This window comes from Dinoponera quadriceps, unplaced genomic scaffold, assembly GCF_001313825.1.
Source record: "Dinoponera quadriceps isolate SergipeBrazil2010 unplaced genomic scaffold, ASM131382v1 scaffold367, whole genome shotgun sequence".
NCBI classification, from domain to species: Eukaryota; Metazoa; Arthropoda; class Insecta; order Hymenoptera; family Formicidae; genus Dinoponera; species Dinoponera quadriceps.
Window position 1 is genome coordinate 2,508,320 of NW_014554712.1, and position 16,959 is coordinate 2,525,278.

Consider the following 16,959-nt stretch of genomic DNA (forward strand, 5'->3'; position numbering starts at 1 on the left):
TAAATAACAAAATGCGATGCAGGTACGTAAATTGAATTATGTTATTGCGGATTAACATAATGAAAAACATAAATAATAACCACGTCACATTTTTAACAATTACACATATACAGGGTGTCTCGAGTGCTCGGTATTTCCTCAATGATTACTGTTTCGCGTTCGAGGTCGACTGTCGCCGAAAAACGACTCACGCTTTGAATTGTTTGACAAGTACCCCGATGTTGTAAAGTAGAACGTGATACTGTGTGTGTGTGTGTGTGTGTGTGTGTGTCTAGGTCGATTCGCTCATGTCTTTCCTCTCACGAGGATCAATAACGATTTACCAAAATGCGTATGGTACATGTAAGACACGTGGAAAAGAAAAAAAGGAAACGTTCATGAATTAACTAAATTCAGCCGGCAGCTTCGTACACACTCCGCGAGCCGCTTCGGAGGGGACGTCTCGAGGGGAGGATGAACGATGACAGTCTCCGAGGCAGTTCGAATGTCGAACAAAGCGCAGGTCAGTATTTACCGTCTCTCAAGAGGTCCCTGTTACTGCGGCTGATGCTGGCGAGGATACCGGGACTTTTGAGCGGCGGTGTCTCGTTCAGGCGGTTCAGGTGCAGATTGGAGGTGTAGGGGGCCGGCGGTGGCTTATCGGCCTCGACGTTGAAACTCTTGCTACGCGACAACGACGAGCGATAGGTCCGCTCGGGTTTCGGGGGCGCTTGAAGGGTGCTGTACGCGGCGACTTTGGGGGACGACGTCACCGTGTTCTTTATCGATATGTTAATCATGCTGCCGTGCTGGCCGGTCCTGCCGGGCGCTCCGTGCCTGCTGATGTTCGCGTGATGTTGCTCGTGTCGCCTGCTGGTGGTTTTTGAGCGGACCGACCGTCCGGTGTGCAAATTCCGCGGCAAGGTCTGCGTGGAACGGAAATGCTCCTCCCGCTCGTGATCGCCGGCCGCCAGTCTGCCGGTGGACTTGCTAAACCTGCCGAGCGAACTGGAAGTCACGCTGAAACGCGGTGGTTTCCGAATGGTGATTTCGAGGATCACGTTCTCTCGTCGAATGAGAGAGTCTAGCGCCGTGTATATATATATGTACATAGTTATATAGATTTACGCGCGATTCATGCAGCCCCCGAAAGCCCGAGAAACCAAAGCGAGCATGGATTCGCTGAAACTCGAAAGAGAGGGAGAGATGCCAAGCGGATACCAGATCCAGAAGATGCTTTAGCTCTCGTACCACTCAGACGATATCAATCGTATACACGGAAAAAAATCATTTCCGGCGTAGCAAAGTTGACGCTGTCGCAAGAAAATGTTCAATCGCTATATGGAGCAAAACTATCGACTTGTGGCCGGACTACATGAGACAGCGGATTTGTCGTCCGTCTATCGCGACGGGGAAGGAATTTTCACGAGAACGCGCTGTGTCATTCAAACGAGCGTCATTTCATGCACATGGTATATAACAGATGTAAACGGAATCCCTTCGGACTTTCTACTTGTTCTCCCGGCGGAGACGACGCTGTGTCACTCGCCGAGATAGAGTCTATTTCAGAGGAGGAATCTCGGACACTCGATTTCTACGAGCCACCCTGAACAAGCGGTTTTACATCGTTGGAAGCACCGGTTGAGAAGAATCATAGACAAGAGGGGCGAAGCGGAGGAGGACCTGCGTAGAAAGCGGCGTCGCGATTCTCTTTAAAAAAAAGTTCGACCGCCGTGCGCTTCGATTACCTGTGCTCGGAATCTACGGCAATTTTACGCGGTCTTCCGTGTCGCCGGTCCCTACCGTCCTCGTATCCCTTCTCGCGGCCGTAGATGCTGCCGCCGAAGGGGTCCTCGCCCAGGTAGTACCTCTGCAAAGGCGGCGTCGATTCGCTGCGTTGGACCACCACAGTCCTGCCGCCTGACACACCGGCATTCCGCGGCGGTCTCTCCGGCGGCTTCTCTCCCGCCACGTCCTTCTCGCTCACGAGAGGTATGTTCCGGTCGATCACGTTGTACTGCATGTACGTCGGCCCATTGTCGTCGGTCTGTGTCAGTTGCGAGGTCGAGCCGCTGCTCGCGCGCTTGTTCCTCCTCTCTGTGCTGGCCGAGCGCAGTTTGCCCACCAGCTTCCGAAAAGACTCGCCGATCTTGTACTTGGAGTAGCCGCTACCTGCGAAGAAGAAAAAAGAAAGTTTCAGTGGTGAAACTGAATAAGGGGAATGAGCAAATGAAAATAATGATATTTCTGTCAGCGCAAGAGTGAGAACATCAGTGTGAAAATTGGTTTCGTTGAATGATCGGATCGAGTTCCCTCTGCCTCGGATTAATTAAGGAAAGAAAACTCACTCTTCGACGCTCGCGGAGCGCTCGAAGTGTTTGGTTTCTTCTCGTTGCGGCTGACCGTCGGTAATTTCGGCGAGGTCGATTGTGGCGAACTGTGCTTGTGATTGTCGCGTTCAGGAGTTGGTCCATCGCGACTGCGACTCTCCCATGTTCTCTGCACCACGTGCACCGGGCTCGAAGTGCGGCCCGATGGTGGCTCGTTCGAGCCGGTCTTTTCCTCGGATTTTGCCCACTGCGAGGAATCGATACTCCACTGATGAAATATTCACTAACCTAACAATGTTATTAACATGATGGAGAAAAAGACGTACTTGCTCCTTTGATCTTCGACGAATCGGTGGTGAAGGCGTACGTTGCCGTTCCTCGACGGGGTCCTGGTACTCCCGTCGGAAAGTCTCGTAAGTTTTCGAATACGAGGACTCGACTTGATTTCTCTTCTGCCCGTTCGTACGCGGAGACTCCGCGTACCGGACCGGAGATCCCGATCGCGCATGATTTTGCTTCTCTGTGCAACGTATTATTTGAAAATATTACGCAACGTATATTAATATGCGACATAAGAACCATTTTCAATTCGCGCGGTCTCAACATTACGTACGTATTGCCAGAGAATTTTATTTCTCGTTGCATAAAGTTCGCGTATTTCTGCGCGAACTTCTTCATATCAATACGCGTGAAATTTAGGTAAGAAAATTCCCACCTCTTCCCGTTTGATATCGTTCCGACCATTCGCTGATCCCGTGAAAATATCCCGATGGCGACTCGGAATCCCGGCCGGTGGCACGTCGGCGGCTGGAGTTCATGTTCTGATATTCCCGTTCCTTCGGTGTACAGGACTTCATGGTGACATTGATGTAACTCGTGTTCGTGCTAGGTGGAAGAGGAACGTCATCGAGAGACCCGTGGGAAGAACGCGAGTCGCTACCGAAGTGGCTCTCCAGCCACTTGGACGTCTCGAATTTTCTCGCCTCGTCCTCTTCTTCCAGGTCTAGCGGCTTCTTCGTCAGGGCATCTTTCCGGGCGGCGGATGTACCATCCGGAAAACCTGTAGTAATCATTGACGACGTCTTTCTTAGAGGAAATTAGATTGTGGGAAGAAAATTCAAGCTTCGAAGTAGTCGCTATGACTGTCCTTGTTTAATGGCGTCAGAAGTGAGAAAACGCAAGAGTTTCTGCGTTATACTTTCAAATAAAGAGACATATCCATAAAATGAGATTTATCATCGGTGCGGCACACTTGTAAAATTGGACGAACACTTTTCCTTTACTCGTACTACATAACCAATAAATAATCGCAAAATTAACTTGATATGAACACTTCATTTTATTGTTAACGTTATTTTGTTTTTCTAACTTCTTTTCTCATGATTTTGTCACTATATTAATTTTGAAAATACGGATTTTCTCAAAACAAGAATGTTTCTTTTTTTTCGTGTGAAAAATTAGAGGTGACATTTTTGCAAACCTTGGTGGAATTTCGTGCAATATTTTCTTATTGACGATTATATAATGTACCCTTAAAATAGGAAAGGAAAGATCATCGATGTGCTAATCATCGCGATTTTGTATCTCACCGCGAAGAATCATAATGAAGCCGGGCCATTGCATGGTTAACCATTTGGAACGCGGTGGTAGAAAATTGATAGAGAAAGGCAATGGTTACCAGAATATTTGTGAAGACGAGTCGTCCGCATACCCGTCGGTGATGGTGACCAGTCGCCTATTCGTTCTCCTTCGGTTGTCTCTGCGACGTAGCGCATTTCTCGGCCGACTCTCTCGCCGGCCGAGATATAATCCACTACGTCCTCTTCTCTCCTCTTGACGTACCTCTGGGAGCTCTCCTTCTTCGTCTCGGAGGCCTCGTCGTCCTTCTGTCCGTCGTCCGGGACTTCGTCGTCGTTAATCTGAAGCGAAAACGATCGCGTGATGTGTTGTTATAATATTATCGCGTCTTTGAATATCAATATTATTACAGATATATCAATGATATTATTCTTGATATCGTTTCAGAATTTGGTTGAAGCCGCAAAGATAAATTGAGAAGAAGGAGAAAATAGTGCGAAATTCACGACTTACCTCCTCGTGCTCGACCGTGCGCTTCTTCTCGGTAACGATCAGCCCGTCAGCCTTCAGTTCCTTTTTCTCCAAGGTCTTCTCGGTGTCGATAACCTTGTTTGACCTAGTCGTGTGCTGAATGACCCGCGGACCGGATTGCAGCGTCAACTGTTTGGAAGATTCCGCAAGAGCGGCTCGCAAGTCGCCTCTATTGCTGCGCACCGCCTTCTGATACGCCTAAAAAGCCAGACGCGACCGCATTAACCCCGTTGGTCGACCAGTTGTTGTACATTCAAAAACCTTTCTCCGCGCGCACAAATATATATATGTACAATATATTCCGAAATCTCGTCACGAGAAACCGGCTCTGCCTTTTTTGTTTCTTTTCTCCGCAAAAATGCATCGGGTTGCCGCGAACGAGACAAGTGCACGCAATCGTATGTGTAACATGCTGGAAGATGCTAGGAAATTGCGAACTGGTTGTTCGAGATATCGGAGATCTCTTCTAATTTTTCATTTCACACGTACAGGCCGAGCGATCTGTCTATAGATCGATCACCGGGCGAAATTCTTTTCGAAGCGAAAAATTGCGTCTCCACAAATCTCTTGAAACGTTCAGAATGTCCTGCGGGGCAGTTGATCGAGAGCGCGAGATCCTTGAGAAAGCGTGCGACGCCACCGAACGAGCTGAAAATCCGATTGGCCGCGCGCGAGTGCCGATTATGATGACACTACACGATTCCACCGACCTCGGTCGCGAGGACAAGGATGACGAGCGTAACGAGTGCGTACACACCGGGAAAGAAGAAGAAAAGGAAGGAAAACTACTCTCTGTCAATCGAACCTGCGTGTGCGATCAGCCCTGCTGGTCTCTATCAGCTGGAGAAAAAAAGAGAGAAAAGGACGATACGCCGGCGTCTCGCGAATGAGCGAGGCATATTTTCCCGCGCGGTTATCTCGGCATCTCGCGCGCGAGGACGACTGGTCGACCACGACGATGAGGACGACGAAGACGACGGAATCTCGGGTGGCCGGCGCGAGTCGATTCCGCGGAGGACGAGATACAGCGATTCGACGTGAACGGGAACTGGCTGATCGGAACAGCTGCTGAGACTGCTGCGGTCGGCTCCTTCATCGCCATTGGGTGAAGGGAGAGCAAAATCGAGAGATCATCGACTTCCACTTCTTGAGATCCCTTTCCTTCTCTCGTTCAGTCTCGTATACTCTCCCACTCCTCCTCTTCGACCTCCTCCATCCTGAAGCGCAAGAGAGCGTCTCTCTCTTTCACATGTATACCTGTTACTCCGTCTTTCGCAAGCCGGGCGCTCCTCTCCCGTGTCCCGGCGAGGTTTGTGAAACTTTTCTCGCGCGTACATCGATCTGTTCGTCTGTTCTGTGCGCGCTGCGCGTTGCTTTGCGATCTTGCCATTGTCATTCCAGATAACGCAAACGTCAAATCAAGCGGTCTTAATTTATAACTCGCGCGATTGTTGAAACGTGGTGGAGTAATCATCGGGAGTTATATTTAGATATGCGTTTTTTGCCGTGATTCCTCGCGGAGAAAGAAATTTACGGAGCTGAACACGCTCTTTTGTACGTGACGAAACTGCGCCGTAATCATATACTTCGCTCGTCCAATATACAAAATCGCGGTTTCCCCGGCGAAAGGGCAACTTTAATCTCTCGGATATCTCGTCTGGATACTTCGCGTCTCGTTGCTTTTTCAAGCTCCGCGACTCGTTTCGTAACGAAGGGGGCACAGGGGGTATCAGCGGTCGTGCTCGGGGGATATGTCTTCACCAGCACGACCGCTCGAGCTATCAGATGGGACGAAGAAACAAACAGCGCGACCTTTTCGCGCACGCACGCGATGCCGGGAAAGAGAATATATTCCCTGCGGCATGCGCAGGTGGAATTCAGGTGTGGGTGTGTCGTATACCTCGTCCGAGATATCTCCCAACTGTTGACGATCCTCCGTCTCGAGTCTTTCCTCGATCTCCTCGCGGCTCCTCACCACCGTCTCGTTCGACTCCTTTTGCACGATGTTGCCGCCATTTCCGGCCACAATACCACCTGCCGTCGACCACTCGACCTCCTGAGGCTGATCCCCGGTCGTGCGTCTCTAAACACCGGTCGCGAAACAACGTTAAAAACACGTTCCGTACGTTACAAAGGAAGTTTCAGACATATCGAAATGAACGTGCAAAGATGCGAGATGTTTCTCTCGCGGAAATTATTATTAGCGAGAGAAGCGAAAAGGTGACGTAAGGCCGAATTGGAGAATAAAGAGACCCCGGATTAAAAACGAATCTTTTTCACTATTGTAAGAAGGAAAATTACTGCTCTATAAAGGAAAGAAGATAGAATTATAAGATAAAGAGAGAGAGAGAGAGAGAGAGAGAATTTTTCCCTCTCTTCATCTCACAGTTCGGTTTGTATTGGGTTGGAGCAAAAAAGTTCGTTCCGTTCTTTAAACAAAATATACCATCAAGATGTATAAAATATATAATATTTATTTATTTCGATACAATCAATCAAATATACGCCGACTTATTCGATGACCCTCCGTCTCTCTGGTAGCTGCATGACTCGTAGAGAGCTTCGCTCGTAGAAATTCTAGAATTTCTGAGCGAAGAACTAATTAAAAAAAAGACAGAACAAACTTTTGCGTCAAACCAATAGTTTGTCATCTTACAGGGCAGATGTTCGCATAATTAAAATTTACTCGATTACTCTTTCTATCGAATTTACCAGATTTACCAATAATGGGAAATGTACGCCAATCTGATTTTATATAAAATCATATATGAATTTTGTCCATATATGTGGTTACATATATGATCATATATACGAAAGAAACGATGTGTCATTGAATTAAATGTCGATCGTGTGCTGTCGGAAGCATTTACTTCGATTTGCATATAATTTGTAAACAACGGTATTTTTTCGTTGTGGACATATATAATTATATATAGTCATATATGGGCAAATTTCACACATGATCTCTTTTCTCCCGGGGAGTTTTTCTCAAATTTGTCATAAGTATATTCAATGACTGTTATCAAGAAAATATTCTTTGTTGAAAATAACTGTTACTCTGAAAAGAAGAAAAATAATCGCTTCCCTTGGCAGATTAAAATGACGCCGACCGTACTATTCGGTATATAAATATGCGCACCTCCTGCGTTGTGTGTTCCTGCTGCTCAACATCTTCGGTCGTGTTGGTAGTGACGAGGGGTCCAGAGTCTACGACGACCTCGCCGTCCTCGAGGACGACCTGCCGCTTCACCCGGGTCTCGATCTGCCGCGTGGTGGTGATCTCCTTCTTCTTGCGGGTCTCCCATTCCTCTGCAAGCCGGAAAGCGGACGTCATCCTGGCTAGCGCGCGACATCGTTGCGCAAAACCAATTTCGCGCGGGTGCCGAGCGAACGAACGCGGCGGAGGGGAGGCGCGTCAACCCAAGTATCGCGTCAAATGAGCGAAACAATGCAACCACGCACTGAACGAACAGTTATCTCCGCGATCGCGCCGCCGCGTTCTCCGGAGAAAGCAAGCGGGAATGGTAAGAAGAAAAGGAAAGAAGGAGAAAGAAACCGAGAGAGACCGACATTCTGTTTACGTAGCCGGGATATGCGACCGATGGGTAATCTAATGGGAAAAACGCAAATACATGTCCACTCGGGAAATGTGAGTGGCTCCGGTGGCTTACTTATTATTCGCACGATCCGAATACGCGATTGCAATATAAAAACCGCGGGAAGATGTTTCGGGCGGTTCTGTCGCGTCAACAAGTCTCTCTTAGGTAACGTTAGATATCTTTTGGCCGTATCCCACACGAAGTGTGTGCCGTCATTTTTACCGACTTTCTGAATTATGTCGGTGTCAACGACACAGTCTTAATAAATTTTCGGTTTACACGTGTGTGACGGCACGGGTCGCGCGGATTAACATTACCGTTCGCTGAGGAATTTACCTTCTTTGATTAATGCCACGGAATTCTCAGGGTCAACCTGAAAAAGGAAACAATACGCGTGTAAATCCTCGCCCACGAGCGAGCGCGTCGTCGTCGTCGATTCGGCCGCGAGGAGGACATTCTTGCGAGCGTTACGTATCGCGAGAGAAGTACCGTCCACCGCGAGTAACTCCGCCGTAACCGCTTTCTCACTCCGCGTTACACGCGACTAAACTGCTCATCGACGGATTCTGATCCCGGGGTCGGGATGTTAACGCAAGGCGAGAGCGCAGAGAAAATGGACAAACGATGAATAAATTAAACGCAATCCGTCGGATCACTCGTGAATTCACTCATGATTGATCGTGAATAATTAGTCGATCGCTCGGGTGAAAACGATTCAACGGTATAGTTAGAAAAACCGCTTTTTTTTTCCACTTTTCCTCGGGAAGAAACCGAAAAATCCGTGGAAAATTTGACAAAAAAAAACTAGATTTTTTCCAAGCCTTTAAAACTACAATGGTCAGTCATGAAAGAATTGCAATTGCTTCTTTTCTTCCAAGCTTTGTAACGCATCCCATGTTCAATAAGGTGATTTGTTTTTTGAGAGAAAATCATGGTTGTTTTCGGTGTCAACAATATCCTATTGTTACTTTAAATAAAACTATTTTTTTGCATGTTGCTATTTTTGTGGTTAAAATAACAAAAAGGATATTGTTGGCACCGAAAATAATTCCAATTTTCTCTCGGTTTAGCGACAGTTTTTCGCAATTTCGCGCTTTCCGACGCGAGGAAATGCAGACCGGAGAAATTGTGTTACTCACGAGAATGGAGGAGTGGGTGTTCGCCGGTGGACGGGCCTCGTATCGACGTGTCGAAATCACCTCCATCATTCGATCATGTCTGCTGCGAAATCTTGGTGTTTCCGTTCGATCGCTTGCCGCGAAGAGGAATTCAACCAACCAAGCTTGTGTACGTCGGCTTGAATCAGATCTGCGTATAAATATTATTACATTACAATTTATTATAGATAATTGCATGCAACAATTAGGCTTGATTACATATAAATCATAATTAATTTCGATGACAGAGAATGTTTTGTATATTCCGAAATTTGCAACTCCAGAAATTTACAGTGAAAATCTCAACCGATAATCGCGATTGAATTGTTTCAATTTTCACCAAGACGACAGCAGCACTTTGCAAAATCTTCGACTTATCGCTCGTTGCGATTTGATTCTCAGAGCGATAGTTCGAACTGCAGTGAATGCGCAGTTTCGCGCCAATAACGTGACTTCATTGTATTTGAAAAATGTTATTGCCAAAGCTCTCTAATATCTCTCCGCGTGTGGTGATTCAGTCGAGGGAACATCGGTCTTGCTTCGCACGCATCCCTTTTCTCATTCTTCCGACGCGCGCGTATATAGACGCGTGGCGCAATAATTTATCGGGAAGCTCTTTCTGCGGACCATCTCGATACGATATCAAGATGGCTAAAGACACGCGTGATACCACGTACGGCCAGGCTTGCCCTCCATCAATGGCGTAACGGACGCTTTTCATACAATCAACGCTCGCGATTACACCCGATCGGCCGGCAAAGGGTAATTGACGCGTTATTATAGAGCGATTGATTCTGCGGCTTGAGTAACACTTCTGGAAACCGTGGAAAGAGCGGAATACCAGCGGATAATTGAAACAATCGGCCAGAACTTTGGAAACTAAAGTCCGTGTTAGACCGCACGAGGAAGAAAATACTGTTGTATCAATAAAATTGTTCAATGGCGTCAGACACGTAACTAGAATGTATCGTTTTAATTCAATAACAATATTATTGAAACGAATACGTTGCACACATTGTTTTGATAACGCAATGGTTTCAATAATATTGCTAACGAATCAAGAGGATTTATTCCAATTATAGCGCTGTTGATTCTATCGATGTAACAGCATTTCTATTCTGTGTACACGAGAAAAATAATTTGTTGAAGCAGTAAATTAGATATCGGAATCCGAGGAATAAATTAATTTTGCCTGACCTGCTTGGTCGCGATCCTCGATCTCCAATAAGTAATAACGTGTTAGAAACGATGAAACCTGGATCAGAAAGATGAAGTGGAAGCAATTTTCCTGGGATTTCTAATCGGCGTGAGAGTTAACACCATCGCGTACCGATGTGCATCCACGGCGTGAATGATATCACTTTCGTAATGTTTTCGTTTGCGCTGACTCGCGATTGTGAACGGACCAATCGCGTCGACGAGTTCTCTTTCTCGGGTTTCGGCGATTTCGCTTTAAAAAGAGCTTTGCCTACGCCTCTGAACGCCTCTCGCGTCCTTGCGGTTGGAATTACGCACGCGTTCTCCCCACCCCTCTTCATCTCATGGACAGGTATGCGAGTATTTAGATTTTTTTCCTACCCTTAGGATCTATGATCGTAAAGTGTGGTTTCCGTGCGAATACATACGTTACCGTGAAATACACTTAATATACCACTTCCCCCGGGTACTTCATAAAAGTATACCGCGGTCTACAAAGCGGAGTGTATATAATCTTTCGGCGGCTTTCGACTTATCCGACGATGTCGTTAATTGCAAGTTTCTTTTTTCCTTCTTCAGTCACACGATAATCACCGTGTCATGCGAGAGATCGATCGCATGGAAAAAAAACCGAGAAATCAACAATTCTGATCATGAGTCGCGCGAATGTTTTCACATTCGAATTCTTTTCCTATGAGTATCGCCGCGTTCTCATCTCATCGGTCGCGCGCTTCGGATTATTTCACGAAGATGTTCCTCGTCTCTTTCTCTTTTCTTTCGAAATGCCGGAAAAGCGAACACCTTGTATCTCACGAGCGGATAAAAGGACAAACGTGCACTTTGTATTGACAAAGCGTTTCTTTGGTAATCCGCGGTATGCCAGTCTCACCTTATTGGATATGCGTGTGACGTCAGAGATGCGTCAGCGCGTAATAAAAGCGAACAGCACGAAAAGTCGTCCGTGACATTTTACGCACTTTGTCTAGAACAAAATGAAGTATCGGGGGAAGGGGGAGAATTGTGATGCGGAATAAAATAATTATCCTTGACGGTAATCGCCCGTTAAGTCGTATCTAAATATTTCGTTCTCCATTCGCGCATCTACGATTCTTTGAATTATTATCAATCAATTCCGCGGAATTCTCTATATTCATTGACGTATGTTGTATGACGTATATTCCATGTTGAGCTCCACACACGGGCATAATTTTACGTTTCCCTCATAATTTCGTGTTATGCCTGCGTGGTGATCAAAATTTTCCGACACAATAAATTTTATACTGTCGTACTAAAGTCTGTTAGTTGCTATGTGGAAAGCAAAACGATTTCTTAACAATATATTAATTGCCATTTGCTGGATTATTTTGCTGATTCTATAAATTATTCTGCTGTAAGAGCAAGTTAGTGAATAAAGAAAAAAACAAATTGACTCGACAGAATTTTTCTATCCTGGCAACAAAACTGTTTCTGCTCTAATTCGCGAATAATTCGTTAATTTGATCGCGCCAATTGAATTTTATCGCTGTCGCAACGATGATTTCGCTACAACGGTAAAATGATTTTTCCCCGTGTAAAGACTCTGCACGTCGAGTGCAGCGTCAGTTTGTCTAATTAAATAAGCCGTTCGTCCTCAACATTATTTACAAAGCTCTGCGGGACTTGAAACGAGCGCATCGTCTCGTTTGTAGCGAAAACGAATCTTCGCGGTACAGATCACGCACAGAACGAAATCGGACTGGTGTGTATAAATAGGAAGGACGCGGGACGTTTGAATCGCCGTGCATTGCATCCGAGTGATTTGAACGCGCGAGAAGCGAGCAAACGCGGACGACATGGACACACGTGACCTCGCCAAGGACGTCGCCATTTTGGTTGAAAATGCGGAGCGGGATCGTTCGAGTAGGCAACGGATCCATTTTAGGACCGCGCGACACCTTGGCTTTCACGCCTTATAACACGTTTCGGTTTGATCGGCAGAACGAACGAACGGACGTTCGTTTCAATTGGATGGATACCGCACATTGCACTGGGAAGATTCTCATCGCTCCTGCTGCATCGCTCGTTATGTAAGAGGCTGACAATGCCACTCGCGTAATATCCTCGAGGAAAAGCGGCTGCAATCGGTAATACACGCACCCGGAGGAGAGATACCGCGGTGAAATAGAGAGAAAGGGGACAGAGGTGTTTACACTCACCTATCGCGTTATTCTGCCGCGATCTCGATGAAAATCGCTCCGCGACGTTCTCCCTCGTGGGTGAGGAGGCGAACGAATCGATGAAAGCTGCTGGTCGGTGCGACGTGCGATGCGCCGCGAGCGCGAATGAGCGTGTTGTACTCGACGAGGCTCGCGCCGCATGCTTTCGCGCCAGCGCTCGCGATACTGTCCGGCCATCGAGTACTTTCTGACGGATCCACCGGCCGCTCAGGATCGAGTCTAGTCGACGCGGCGCCACGGTGTACGCCGTGCCCACGTCTGACGTCACCACCTGGAACGGCTTTTGGAACTGGCTTCCGATAGAGAGCGAGAGAGAGAGAGAGAGAGAGCGCGCATAGCTATATAACTAACTGTTGCATCTCTAATAGTCAACTTTTAGCAAAGTTGGAACTAGTTAACGAGATTTAGTCGCTGTTACTATGTCATTTTGAATAAAGGAGCTTCCCGCCTGTGAAGAGAGGCGGTCCGAAAATGCATCGACGATCGCGTAAAAAAATGCCTGACCAGATAAAATTGTACCGTTTGCTCTGTTGCAAGATCTCGATGCTCCTCTCCCTCGCTCGACTTCTTCGGAATTCCAATAGGAACCGGTACGTATATGGGAGAGAAGATGGAAATGCTTATTGTATCGTTGAGGCTATCGTTAATTGGCGGCGAGACGAACGCAAATGTAATTATTCGACGCGCCGTAACATCGCAAAATATTTCCATTATATCGCGACACCAAACGACGCATTGTGTATTATCGCAACTTGTCCAAAAGATCCGGTATATTTAAGAGGGGCGTCGGCTATTTTAACGTGTTTTAACGGATCGGCGAGCGGTTAAATTAAATTAAGCGAGTTTCTTTTTCGCAGGCTGGACTAACTTTATGCCGAGCGGAGGTGTTGAGCCACTGTCAACACGAGCACACGCCCGAATGGACAAACAAGATGTGTCCCGAGGATGACGAGCATCCAATGAGAAATACCGCCGCGAGAGATCTAGAGATTAACGTCCCATTGACCCACAAAAGCCCGCTCGGTGACTTGAGACCTCACATCTCGCTAAGTAATTCCCATCGTTATTTTTACTCCTTCACTATTTTTTGCGCACAAGAGCGTGAAGCGCTTTATCTCGTTCATGCGCGCGCGAGGAGATGCTCGCGAAAGAGTCGATTACGTCTCGTAAAACATTAAGAACGAACGGCAGAGATTAAATGGACGGTGCGCATTGGGAGGATATTACGAATGCAGGCGGGCGAAGAATAATTAAAATCGTGCCCATGTGATTTGCGTAAATGTAAAGCGCGCTACTTTAAACACGCGGTTTCCTGTTGGAAGAAGAAGGAATGATGGAGCCATCCACAATAAGTCGTACGTTTTCAGGAGCCCCATTCGCTCGAGGTCGTTAATATGCAAATGCGTTCCAGCCTTATACCGCGCGCATGGATTCGGCATGTAAAGTGATTCATCCGCGGGCATAATCAAAATACATCGGGTTAACCGGCGCCCCGCCGCGCGCAAGGTCGGCTGAAAAAGGCGACGTCTGATCCCCGTCGTGATTAATTATGCGCGCGGGATCGCGCTCAGCGAAGTGTCTTTTCACGAATCGATCGTCGCCCCGCGACATACTCTCTGCGCGCGAAGAAATATTATTTCTGTCGGTTACCACAGAGAGGAAGATTTCTTTGAATTTCAATCAAATTGGAGCGAATTTATTTGTCGGAATAAACGAATGTTTCATTTAAAACAGGATTGTTTCTCAAACAATAAATATCTTTACGTCATTCCTTTTCCTTTTTCGTACTTTCATCCAAACGATGGTTAATAAATTAATTGGAAGAAGTTGGAAAAATATTGAGGAATTTCTTTCAAGAAATTGACAATTCTGACGATATTCCATCACAGAGAGAATGGAATAATTGTGTGTGTTTGTCAGTCAATAGTATTCGCCGATCCGCTCTATTTGCCGCCGCAATGAAGACTGTCTCTGAATGACCGTGCGGTTATTGCAGCCAGTTATAATCTTGGTTTATTTCTCGTGTGATTACGCGGCACGTAACCGGCGCTACTTTCCGACTAATTAGAGGCGCGCTCGAATCGCAAATTGACTCGCCGTGTTTTAATGCGCGCGAGATGGAATGCAATACTATCAAACAAACTTCTGAGTTAAATCAGCGTTGATTAACGCGGGATAATAACGTAGCAGCTCGCATCGATGCGGCTATTGTAAATCAGCGACGATACATCAACATCGTTCTCCCCATCTGCGATTTTCCTTGACGGCGATCTCGTGCAAGTAGATCGAAACGAAACATTAATCTCGATGTTAATATGTATATAATGAGTTTGATATATATTGGGAAACCGTGTCAATAGTAAACACGATTAACGAGCGAACGACGATGCATCGCGGAGGAAGTATCCTTCAAATCAGTCCTGCGCGAAAATTCCACGGGACGAATTAATCTCAATCGCGTTGTCGCCGACCAACCCGCGTGGAGGTCAGACAGAGCAATATTTTCACCTGTTCAGCGAACATATAAACTGTGCCAATTTATGAGACGCTCGTTGCAGCGTCGAATGTTATTACATACTTTTAATCTGATGTGTTATGAAGTAAACGATTTTGTGTTAAACACATTTTTATATTAATTTAACGCAAAGTAAATATGTTAAAAATTAAGTCAAGAATCAGCACAAAATTATAATAATCGTAATATATTGATCGACAGTGAAGTATTAAATGTTATTTTAACACTGTTCAATATCGATTAAAATTCGAATAATATGCTCAGAATATTATTTAATAATATTACGCGCTTAAAGCTGCGGTTGACGCAGCGTCTTTTCATCGATTTTGGAATTATGGGATCCTCGTATTTTGCATTCGTCAGTAACATTCATCGTCTATACTCCTTTCCGGACATCACGTGTACGTAGGTAGACAACGGGTCTAGAAGTCGCGACAGGTTTACCTATATGGTTTCGAAAACACGCCGATTTCCAAAAGTGGCTGCGCGAAATGCACGGCGCTCTTGTAAAAGTAGACATAATTGCTCCCGCGAACTGGTTCAAAGAAGGCGCGCCTTTCCAGGTGCGGCTTAACCGATGACGCGTGAGAGAGATGGTCGTTGTGATGTCACCGGCTCGGCACATTCGACGTTCCCATTTGGCGATAAGGAGCAAACTTATATTCAGCATACTCGACTATTATTTCGTCGAGTCGATACGACAAATAACCCGAGAGAGAGAGAGAGAGAAAGATCATTTATGTACATTCTTAGAATATTATTTTAATATTTAATAATATTCATATAATATTCCAGGAATATTACGATAGGAAACTGTCGGAAGCGAGATTTTGCTTCCCTCAACAGGTCTTGGATCTCTAACCGCACGACGCGACACAGAAATGTTCAAGAATGGAGGTGAGAATACAATTCCGAGGAAAGACGTCCAAAGGACATCCTAAATTCTTAGGACATCTTTACGATGTCCTTTAAATATCATTGCACACCGGGGATAGACACCTCGCGCGATTCGCTCGCGGTGAAAAAATTTGCCGATATTTGTCATACGAAACCAACCTTGTCTATGAGCGCGAAGTAGTCCGTTCGAAAACTCTCACTTTACGGTCTCAATCAACGAACTGGGCATCGAAAAGGCATTACTCAACGAGCGCTCGAGATTAATCCATGGGACGTTAACGGCTGTGTCGAGCAGATCCGCGCGCCGCTACATTCGTTCCACATTCTCGGCACGTCGAAATTACCGCCACGGAGTGATATCGAAAATCGATACGAGCGGGCCAGTGTCGCCATCTGACGGCTCGGCTGGGAACCGGCAAGTGACGCGACGTCATTACAAGTATGTCCAACCGTTTCGTCGGGCGAAAACGAAAAGTACCTAGGCGACGACGAACAGATACGGTGTATCGGTTGGCCGGAGAGGGAAGAGTGTAGAAAAGAGACGGAAAGGCGAGAAAGACCGTGGTGCGCTTCTCCGTGACGATCGTGCATGTGGAGGTACGCCATGTTCCCTCGGCCGTGGTCGGTGGTGCGACGAAGAGAGCAGGCGGATGACAGGAATGCGTAGCGTCGCCATCGGCGGATTCGCAACGCGACGGCATCGGCGAGATCGCGTTATCCGCGCGTAATTCGGGGCGTGTGCCTTCCGTGTTGCTCTATCTTTCTCTCGCCCCCTCCCACTCTTTCTCGCGATCTCTCGTGTGCCGCTAAAAACGTGTGATACGCGACGATGCCCTAGCGTCGGAGACGCGCGTGTCACCGTCCCGTGACACGACGTCCTGTGTGCCGTGCGAAGCGGGACGGGGGGGAGGGGGGGGGGGACGTGCGTGGGTGCAGGACGGACGGAAACCGCGAGGAGAG

At 46.8% G+C, this 16,959-nt stretch overlaps 1 protein-coding gene across 1 annotated transcript; it reads right to left on the reverse strand.

Moving 5' to 3' along the window:
• Positions 1–23: 23 nt before the first annotated feature.
• On the reverse strand, positions 24–12,762 carry LOC106741084. Its single transcript, XM_014612722.1, has 12 exons — positions 12,567–12,762; positions 9,157–9,325; positions 8,354–8,390; positions 7,558–7,727; positions 6,319–6,501; positions 4,401–4,616; positions 3,988–4,228; positions 3,025–3,369; positions 2,636–2,829; positions 2,328–2,556; positions 1,728–2,151; positions 24–999 (listed from the first exon to the last, which is right to left on the reverse strand). The coding sequence occupies exons 2-12, from the start codon at positions 9,223–9,225 to the stop codon at positions 504–506; spliced, it is 2,604 nt and encodes an 867-aa protein (XP_014468208.1). The 5' UTR covers positions 9,226–9,325; positions 12,567–12,762; the 3' UTR covers positions 24–503.
• Between the last annotated feature and the right edge of the window lie 4,197 nt (positions 12,763–16,959).